An 11,353-nucleotide genomic window follows, 5' to 3' on the forward strand; every position below is an offset into this window, starting at 1 on the left:
CACTTCCCAGCAAATGACAGAATGTAACTATCGCACCAGTACTTTTGTCAGGTGTCACAGGAGGAACCAAGAACTGAACTGTCGTCACTGACTAGTTCATCTCTCACCTCTTCTTGTAGTTCACTCAGATTACTGTTGAGGTGGATATAACAAGTCTTTCTATTCCTGTCCTTAGAACAAGGAGGAGGGAGCAACACACCAAGTATTATCTGCCCTTTCAGAAAGATTGTCACTTATCTGCCCCACCTCAGATTCACTTATCTGAGTAAGCAGGTAATTCCCTACTCAGTACAAAGCATTACAAATTGAATTTGGCAGATGTGAACTGTATTATGATTTTTGAAACATTCTTTATCTGTTTGGATCTCATAAACCACTGCATAAGAGGTATCAGCATGACTGTATGTACAGTACTGCATAGGGTGCACACTATGAGTTATCCTTCGTGGTCTCTTGCTGAATCTGAACATAAAATGATATAGAAACATGAAGTTCCTAAAAAGGGTTAAAGTACACTTTAAAAGGCTTCTGTTGGAAAAGATTCATTTGGTAGATGATTACTCTGAGCTCAAATGGGCTATAAAGTTTCAGGAAAAAAAATATGTAAAAGAATCAAATATGACTGTTATCGAATAGGTTTTTGACAATTGCTAGTAAGCTGATCTCACGAAACAGAAACAAATGAGTTTTTTGACAAGGCAGTAAATGGATTTGAACACACATGCCTATTCATTTTTTGTTACTAAAAGTGCCATTTGCAAACATACTTCCACAAAGAGTAATAGTGTGAGCACACACACAGAATCTTGAGGGGCCAGTGAACAGAAAATTAAATGCATCATGAAATAAAGAATCCTTTTAACAGAAGCAGCGAAGATAAAATGAAAACTCACCAAAGCAAAGGAATCAGTTCTGAAATCAAGATACATTAGCACTCAGAACACTGTTGGACTGTAGTGCCTAAATATGTATCCATCCAAACATGTTTTTTCCCTTGTCTTAACACGCATCCCATTCTTTCTCTGACTGCGTTCTAATCCAAGATTTTTGGAAGGCAAATTACATTTAAAGAACACATCCAGTAGCATCAACAGCATGAGTCTCCACAATTCACTTCTCTTTTTATGTTTCACAGTATATAGATCCTCAGTCTGTAGCTTCTTGTAGTATCTTTACTTCACTAGAGCTATAAGTCTATTTCATGATCTGCATACTCCAAGTAAGTTTTCCAGGACAGAATGACATGGACTTGGAAGAAGATATATGCCAGGCATCTTTGCTTTGTTCTGTTCTTAGGACATAGTAAATCACATTTTCCCTACTATTTCTTCAACATGTAATTCACCAAAATCCTTTATTCAGCTTAACAACTTTCTAGTGTGAAGACCGTTTATGCCACCATTACAAACCAGTAATCAGATATTGCTTTCTGTAGATAAGCATCTGTATGGAAATTAGGTTAGGGTATAAAACAGAAGCAGAAACACAATCCCAAATACCCTTGCTGGAAAGCCAGTCTTCTGTGGAAAGGGGCAAAAACCTCCTGTCCTCAGCATGGTAAACTGGTTACTTTTATTATTATTGGTTTTTGTTTTATTTTTTAAAGAATGCTTTCTAATTCTCACTGTACAGCGCCTAGTCATTTTATGTGTATACTTATATATATTTTTATGAGTCACTATAGCTACTCTCAGGGCCTTTTTTCATTCCCCTCAACTTCAGTATACTCAATATATAGTGAAATGCCTTAGCCAATAAGAGATCTATTCATTACTGATGAAAAAATATAATTAAAAATAAAAAGGAAGGTTATTACACTACAATCCTTCCTGAGTAAGGACAGATATTTTTCATGCCTCAGGAAAGCAGCAGGAATGAAACTGGCTCTGCTCCATGAAAAAGTTACTGACCCTAGCTCTATACCATCTCACAATGTGATGGCTCCTCTCCTGCTCTGAATCCAATACTCTCGGTCAGAGTGCAGGAGGCCGGATGAGGAAAGGGGTGAATGCAAGGTGTTTCCCTGCTGCATGGTAACGAGACTGTGCTCCTCCTGCTGACCTCCACCCCAGACAAAGCCAATGAAATACTTTTTCTGCAAAGGGCATAAGGGAGTAGTTCAAAGCTCCAGTGTGCAGTGCACACAGATAAGAAAACCTTGCCCTAAATGTAAAATTAAAGATTACAGATGGGAAAAAAAACTATAATCCAATAAAAACTGGCACAGTAACTAGAACTATGTTGCTGAGGATGTTATTTGTTATCCATTGTTTAATAGAGTATATATTTGGAAACAGGCTGGCAATTCCATTTCATTCACTTCTCTTTCCTATTCCACAAGTGTCATTGAAAGCAAACAGCAAAGTCACTCTCTTCATGAATTTCTCAAGCTGAAATGCTCTCCTGAGGATTGTTATCCTGCTGCAATGTGATCTAGTCTGGAAGCCTGCATGTACCGAATTAAAGAGAACTCTATGAATCAAAGCTGCAAGACTTGATAGTGAGGTATATAATGAACGCAAGAGCATGTAAGGCCCAGTGCTGCTCCCTCAGAAATGAGTAGCAAGGGTCTGATTCTGGTTTTGCTTACCTGGCTATAAATCAAGAACAACTTCACTGAAACACACATCAGTGAAAAGTGAACAAGCAGTCTTTTAGTACCAAGCCACTAAAGTCCCAGCCTATCACAAAAGTATATAGTACAAAATACTTTCCTAGCTTGACTTTGCCTGCAGAGTTATCCTGTGAGAAAACACTAAGGAAAAGCTCAAACTGTGTCTTAAGAAAAATTCAGTTATGATGCAGTGGAGGAGTGGGTTAGTAGATCCTCCTGAACTCCCACTAACTGCCCATCTGCAGGAAAAAAACAAACAGGGATCCTTCTCAGAGATCAAGCTAAGCAAGAGTATTTCTTTACTTTAGCAACTGAAGGAACTGGGATTTGTGATTGAAGGAATTGGAGCTGCTTAGTCTGGAGAAAAGGAGGCTGAGGGGAGACCTTGTTGTCTCTTCCAATATCTGAAAGGTGCTTACAGCGAGAGTGGGATCGGTCTTTTCTCACTGGTGACAGATGACAGGACGAGGGGAAATGGCCTTAAGTTGAGCCAGAGGAAGTTTAGGTTGGATATCAAGAAAATCTTCTATACAGAAAGGGTTGTTAAGCACTGGAATAGGCTCCCGGGAGGTGGTTGAGTCACCATCCCTGGATGTGTTTAAAAACCATCTGGATGTGATGCTCAGGGACATGATTTAGCAGAGGGTTGCTAGAGCTAGGGTAGTTTGGTTAGGTTGTGGTTGGATTCGATGATCTTTGGGATCTTTTGCAGTCTGAGAAATTCTATGATTCTATGATTCTCTTTGTTGTATTGCCAAATCCCTTCTGAGTCCAGAAATGGAGGCAGGATTTGATGACGAGGTAGCTACAATGAAAGTTATTAATGGATTCCATAAAATTTTATGTGTGAGAACTATTTATTTGAGCTAAGTAGATAGTGTAGGTGAGTATCCCTTTGTGCAGTGAGACTTAGGACAACATGAAGCATCAAGCTAAGCCACAAATGTGTTACGTAGGCCAAAAGATTTTCACAAGGACTAGTTAGAACTGCAGTGCCAGATAAATTAACTAGTTGCAAGAGAGTGTAAAAGAGTGTAACTGGCTATTGTGGCTTGGGGGAAAGAAAGAGAATAGTATTTTTGCTATGACATAGTACTCATCAGAATGACAAGGTTGAAGTTACGAGAAAGAAAATTGCCCATTTTTACCAGAGTGAGGAACACTTGATTTTGTGATGTTCTTTGTATATAGGATTGCATCAAAGAACATCATCACTACCAGAGAGAGTAATTGCATCCTGTCTCATCACCTCTTCATCTTTTTAATGAGAATTGGCTGGCAAAGCACCATGTGCTGGTCACTGCTTTGCCCAAAGAAGATTTGTGTTTGTGTAGTGACTGCGTATGAATTTGTAGCCTATTATTTCTGGGCGTTATATGAGCCATTAAGTGAAAAATGGTCTTTTTCCAAATTAACTTTTGAATCACTTGCAAAACTCCTTTTTTTAAAAAAAAGATGGAGCAGGACACATACTCTTGTCTTGATGTTGTGGTTTGTTTGTTTTTATTTCCCATCCCAGGGCTTTAGGGAGTGTATCTCTGTTAAGTATTTCTGCAGCTGTTCAAAAGCAATCTTACTGCACAATACAGTATCTGAATAATTGTCCCAGGTGACTATTAAAGTCTAAGGCTGCACCATAAAATCATGAGGAGTAATCTCGTACTGCAGCAGAAAATAACCAACAGCCAGCCCTGCAGTGTTATTCCTGTTAGCAGAAAACTACTGCAAGCAAGTAAAGGTTCAGGAAGATAGAACATAGGGGATGCTCTAGATCTCAAATTGCTCCTTTTCTTGCCAACTAAGCAAAACTTGATGATTGTTAAATACTGAATTATCTATATTCATCCCTGGTCAACTAAAGTCCGTGGACTTACATCAAGGATGACTTTAACCCATTACAGGTTTATATACTGCAGCTGAGGAACTCTTTTTAAGCCTAATGTATGGTAATACAGTTTAATTCTGGTTGGTTGGCTTCCTAGGGATAAAATGTACTGGCTCCAAGTCATTTTGCTGATTCTAAAGTTGGCTCAGTACAAAGGGCTGGGGGAAGGGATATACCCAATAAAAATAACTTTGCTACCTAGGAAGTCTCCACATACTGCAATGGTGCTGCTGGAGTAGGCCCTATAATTGCTGATAATTGATTTTTTAAAACAATGATGTTTGACTCACACCAGCTACACAGTTTGCCTCTTAACCCTTAAATAAGAACAACTGGCACACAGATTTAACTCCCAGATGAGCACACTTTGAGCAGTCACTTCTCACTGAACAGCATATACTAACTTTGCATTCGTTACACAACTTTCAAGCTATGGGCTGGGGACAGCCAAATTGCTCAAGGCAGGAATCTCCAGTCTTTTTTTCTTGCAGCATGACAACAGTTACCCGGAAGTAGGGGTGTCTGCTTCCTCTTGCCACTTCCCTGATCTGTCACTTGGGCAGAATCCAAAAGTCCTACTATGAAGTAAGAGACATAAAGCTCTCATAAAGCCATTTAGCCTATTCACACCCATCTGTGATTCAAATCCAGTTAAGAGTGGCAGTCACCAAGAGTTCACAGCACCACAGAACTGTTTAGCACCCTTGTGGAAAAATGAGCTTGCTTCAACCAGCAGGACCTAGCACTTCTACTATTTTACATAAATACCTACGTACATGAATATAAAAACCTCACAATAAGATTTGAGAGGATTTCAAAGTTACCTTTATAACTTTACCTGCTTAGCTATAGACAAATACAGGGCAGTAAGCCCTTTCCTTACAACCATTCCAGGATTAATGAAGTGGTGGAAGCTGAAGCTATCTGGCTTTTTTCATTCACATCACAAAGGTATCTTTTAAACGCAACATGTAAGACTAGTTCTTAATCAGGCACTGCTGATGTTCTTGATTTTAAGCCTCACCATTCTGAATTTCAGAAATGGGACAAAAGGACACTCATTCCTGATTTTAAAATTATCACAGCCGAATCCACAATTAAATTATTTGCCTGTGCAGCACTGAGTTACGGTATTATATTCTGAAAGCCAGTATTAGTGCTCCAGGCAATGAGGAATAGGTTGGAAACAAGATAGCAATAGTGCAATTGCTATGAAGAGACTTGGACACTTAGGCTTTATATACAGATAAAACAGTTTCAAGCTTGCAGTTGTGCCAATCACAAATACTTGAAAATTCATGTAATTCTACCCAAGCATGTCCTAATAACCTGGATTTTCCAACTTCCAGCCTGCTGCGTAGCAGTCACTGACATCTGAAGAAATTAAATACACTTAGCAAAGTTCCAGCTTGGCATAATTACATTCTATCAATCTAAAATGCTTTATGTAATTTAAATTTTGGATGCTAAAGGTTTCTCCATTTCCTACCTCCAAAGTCTGTCAAAGAAGTGCAAAACAACTAACACTACTTTTTCTTCCTCCTTCTCCTCAATATTAGCTCCAGTACAGCAGTGTAATGCTGAAGTAATTAACTAGTGTGTGAGAGTGTGTTTGGAGATGAGATTCATCAAAGATTCCCTGTTACACCATTAACAGCAGCAATAGAGTTAATGGATGGCATTGCTACATCCCCATCTGTGGCTAAATAACAGACTAGGAACAGTTCTGATAAAAGGCTGCAGCCCACAAAGCAGTGAAGACGTTGTAAGCAAGGCTAGAAATTGGTTTTTAATTTTTATGGTAGTTTTGCAAGAAAGTGCCAATGGAACTGACCTAGAAATTCCACCTCACAAAGAGTGAGGCAAGTTAAATAGCTGACTTTCTGTGCTCGTGCAAAGCTGAGTAACATGTATGGACTAGGAAACTGTCTACATGACAGTAGTCCTCAGGAGTTGACAAATTCTTGATAGTTTTTGGAGAATGAATATAAATCTCTCTCTAGATGCTTCCTGGAAAGGTTCTATTGATGGCTTTTTCCAAAACAAAAGCAGATAGCAAAGACTAGCTGAACTGATGATACGACCAGGAAGAACTTACATATACAACTAAGAAAAGGAGGGAATCCAAAACCAAGACATAATGTTGTTCTGCAATCCGTGAGATGCCTACTTTAGTTGCAGTTTCTGTTAAGTTTTTGCTTGCTTGCTGCTGGGAATTTCTTATCTGCAGAGATACCTTGGCATTTTCTGTTTCTATAATTTTTATCAGTGTCTCATAGTAGCTCACTTAAATTGATTGCAAGCTTTCATTGTGCCTTTGGAGTGGCCTTCTGGCTTTGTATCTTGTAGTAATGATTATAACCTCAATGTCTTAAAATTAATTTTACTCTATGCACTTTGCCTCTTCTCTGGACCTTGTTTGATCTGTGAAGTAACACTAGATAAGTCTTTCAGCTCTTGCAAATATTTCTTCTCTTTCTGCTACTACTATTTTAAAAGGATCACATTTTGTTCTTCAGGCTGCATTTAACGCTTAACAAATAACTTTGTATGGGATTAGTTTAAATGTAACTTACCCCGCATCTGCAAAATCAGTTTTATTGGCACATCTGAACTTTATAATGATAGTGAATCTTTCATGGCCTTTACTGATATGAAATATCTTGCTTTCCTAACAAAAATTTTACAGATCAAACAGCCTCACAAAAGCTGAGGTTACAGCTCTTTTCACTTCAATACAGCATGAGTCTTTAAACACCTCACCACATATGTACTACTGTCAGCCACAAAGGTGGTTCTGTGCTGCTGATATATCCTCAGAAGTGGAACCTGGCTACTGTATGCACATGCAGCAAAGCAAGAATCAAAGCAAACTGTGTTTCATGATATGCTTAATAAATAGACCCACTGAAATGGCTCACCTCTATGCTTGCCCAAACTTTTCTGGGTTCTTCCTTAGCTTAGGCATCAAGCTAAGTACAGCATCAGTCTACAAATATTTTTCATGAGCTTGAATATTTCTTTTATGTCCACATCCTGACTCTTGATCCCTGTCTTACATGTTCATTGTAACAACTGCACTACTTGATGGAAGACAGTAAGCAACTTCAGAAGATAACCTTTCTTATTGTCTCTTCAACTGGCTATCAAACAAGCTTTGTGGAATTTCTGAATAAGCTATAACTGAATAGGCAAACAGTAGACATAATAATTCCTGTGCTTTATAGAGATTGTCCCCTTTTGCCTTTTCTTTTTGCTTGATGGTCACCTCCTACTGAAACTGGTCAAATATGTCATCTGCTTTTGTTTCCTTCTCATAAGTGAGTGACTGGAATTCTTTAAACAATCTAACTTCTGCTGCTGTGAACTGTTGTTCTCCACACAGTCTGATGAATAAGAACTCATTAGGATGAACACTTGTTCAAAAATCAAACAAAAGAACTGACAATGTGTACACCAAATGCCTGTTAAAAAAGTGAGAAGATTCTCTTTGATTATTGTTATAAGTATATAGAGGTACTGGTGAATAGCCCATCTTACAAACTGATGAGAATGCAGTCAGGCTGGTTCTGTATAAACAAAGAACACTTCCTGCCTCTGGGAACTCACAATGTGAAGAATGCTGTTCTGTGCTACAGCCCTTACACTAATAAAACGGGGAACTGTAAAGACATTTTTAATGAAGTAAGAGACATGTATTTTGGTGAAACTGTTTTTGTGATTTGTTATGTTGCCTCAGTTTCTGTGCATTTACTGTTTGAATTTCTGAGTACAGATCATCCTAACTGAACGTACTAGAAGAAACACATGGGATGTACATATCTGCTCTGGACTCCTAACTCCAACCAAAAGGCTGCATATGCCAGAGAAGCCTTCACTGAGCTATAACCAGTAGGAAACATTCCTAACTGAAGAAAGATCACTATTTTTAAAGCAGTTCCCCAGAGAAACTACAAGAGCTTCTCCAAAAGTAAAACCTCCCATGTTATTATGTTGGCCCAGAATGTCAGAGATGGATGCTGGTGATATGGCAGTAGAGGTTGAACCTTCCTATCAATATTCCATTGCATCTTCTTGCAGTGTGACAAATGGCAACAGAGGGGCAGTCTGACAAAATGGCATCATGGAAGTGCATATGAAGAAAAGTTGTGTCATTTAATTCCTCCATGCGAAATAATGTCACCCACTGACATTCATCAATGTTTGCTAAAATTTTATAGAGAACAAATAGTGAAGGTGAGCACAGTGAGGTGGTGGATGGCACATTTCAGCAGTGGCAACAGCAACAGTGTGTCACCTCCTCTGATGCAGGTTTTTTTGAAAGTGGCATGCAGGATCTTGTTCATTCCTAATGAAAATGCATAGTTAATGGTGGTGACTATGTTGAAAAACAGCGTTTTGTAGCTGAGAATTTGTGCTATCAAATAGTGCCATTCAGGTGTTTGTAGCTGCTGTAGTTTCCATGGAAATAAACTGGAGGCATTACTTTTAGAGCAACATGTGTAGCAGTTTGAGCTCTTCTGAAGCAGATGCATATGAATCACAGTGAAATTACATAGACGTCAACATTTGATATAGTGAAAGTGCTTTCTAAGCAGAGGAGGTAGGTTTTTGTGGACAAAAACTGACTGGTCCATTATACTAAGCATTTATGTAACACCTTGGCATTAAACAGATTTTGAGTTAAAATATGTACTATATCTCACTGTTCATGATTTGTTTTACTCTGTAAATCATTAGTTGTTATAAGGCACGAGGTATTACCTCCCAGTTTTACAGAACAGCTGCACAACTAATTTATGTTAGCAAGGGGCAAGAGGGTGAGCAGAAGCTTCAGGTGGGGTGAAAAAGTATTGTTGGTACATTCTTTACCAGTCCAATCAGGATGAGTAAATGGAGCCACAGAAGGAGACAGGATGGAACAGGGTTGATCAATACGCACTTCTCCTTTGCCTTCCCTGCAGTCAAAAGAGAATGATTGTATTTATCTGACCTTACTGGGAAGTATCTATTCTTTCTTGGAGGTTAAATGAAAAACGTGTATTCCTACTTTTATGCTGACCCAAAATTTGTGTCCTGATTCTACTGTCTCTGGCTATATGGATAGTTCTTCAAGTCAATGAGAAAACTGTCGTGAAAAAGTGTTTCTCACATGAATGAGGCTTGCAAGATCAAGCCCTTCATGATTGGTATAACCCTGGGCATTGGGCTGATACAGCATCACTGATTTAGAAGAGTAATCCTATTAGCATCAAAGGGAAAATTCACAAGTAAGGACTGTGAGAATGGGTCCCTCAGGAGCAACTGTAGCCATAGTTATGTATCTCACTTAGATCACAGCAGTTTTCAGATGTTGTACAGGCACTTTATGCTGCTACTGAACTTTTAAGAGAAAATATACCTTGAGCACAAGTTCACTTCTGTTTTACTGATTATAGCCCCAATTTTGCACTCTATTTACACTCTTCTTCCCCCCACTCTTAAGCAGTCAGTTCGCAAGAAATATTGCCTTCTACTCTTGTTTCTTTTCTTTTTCCTTTCCCTTAACCTTCCTTTAACCTCCCTTCTCCTCCCTTCCCCTTCCTATCTTTCCCTCCTCATTCCCTCCCCTCTCTATTCCTCCTTTAAATTTCCAGAATCCATAAAACAGAAACAAGAAATCCAAAGGAAAGGGTGATTTTTTTGTAGAATTTCTGTCTGCGTTTCTTATTCTCTTTAAATCCTACCTATATCTATGGTCTTTCTCTTGGCATTCTGGCATTTTGGTCTAGGTCTTGATAAGTAGTTTCCCCCTTGCATCAACACTGGGACCAATACTCTTTAATATCTTTATCAATGACATCAGCAGAGGGATCGAATGCACCCTCTGCAAGTCTGCAGATGACACCAAGCTGGCTGGTGTAGTGGACACACCTGAGGAACACGATGCCATCCAGAGGGACCTAAACAGGCTTGAGCAGTGGGCCCAGAAGAACTTAATGAGGCTCAACAAAGCCAAAAACAAGGTCTTGCACCTCAGTTGCAGCAACCTTTACTACCAATACAAGCTGGGGAATGAAAGGATTGAGCACAGCCCTGCAGAAAAGGACTTGGAGATACTGGTCTATGGCAAACTAGTAATGTGCCAGCAGTGTGCCCTCACAGCCCAGAAAGCCAGCTGTATCCCAAAACATACATGGCCAGCAGGGTGAGGGAGGTGGTCCTGCCCCTCTGCTCTGCACTGGGGAGACTGCACTTGTAGTACTGTGTCCAGAACTGGAGTCCATGGTACAGGAGAGACATGGACCTGTTGGAGTGCATCGAGAGGAGGGCCACAAAAATGTTTCCAGTGATGGAACACCTCCCCTACAAGAAGAAGCTGAGAGCTGGGGCTGTTCAACCTGGAGAAAACTCAGGGGAGAACTGATAGTGGCATTTCAGTATCTAAAGGGGGGCTGTAAAGAAAGAAGGGGACAGACTCTTTAGCAGGGTCTGTGGTGATAGAACAAGGATAAATAGTTTCAAACCAAAAGAAGGTAGATTTAGGTTGGATATAAGGAAAAAGTCTTTTACAGCGAGGGTTGTCTGTCCAGAGATATGTTTGATGCCCTGTCCCTGGAGACATTCAAGGCCAGGCTGGACCAGGCTCTGAGCAACCTGATCTAGCTTCGGGTATCCATGTTCACTACAGGAGAGTTGGACTGAATGGACTTTAAAATTCCCTTCCAACTCTAAGGATTCTATGATTCTATAAAATGCATACAAATCAATTACCAGCTTTTTTGCACAAGTATAATAATGTGGATTTAATTTACATCTGTTAACTTAGTAGGTTTACCTTCTTCAGACAAGGAGTAGAGTACTAAACAGTAAAA

The 11,353-nt window shown here is 39.4% G+C and overlaps 1 protein-coding gene across 1 annotated transcript in view; it reads right to left on the reverse strand.

The window, feature by feature from the left end:
- Nucleotides 1–436: 436 nt before the first annotated feature.
- LOC100544897 (solute carrier family 15 member 5-like) overlaps nt 437–11,353 on the reverse strand; it is a 25,573-nt gene continuing 14,656 nt past the window's right edge. The window contains exon 7 of the mRNA XM_010714858.2: nt 437–462. Coding sequence (XP_010713160.1) covers nt 437–462 — 26 coding nt within the window. The remainder of the gene's footprint in view (nt 463–11,353) is intronic.

Source organism: Meleagris gallopavo, chromosome 1 (assembly GCF_000146605.3).
Source record: "Meleagris gallopavo isolate NT-WF06-2002-E0010 breed Aviagen turkey brand Nicholas breeding stock chromosome 1, Turkey_5.1, whole genome shotgun sequence".
NCBI classification, from domain to species: Eukaryota; Metazoa; Chordata; class Aves; order Galliformes; family Phasianidae; genus Meleagris; species Meleagris gallopavo.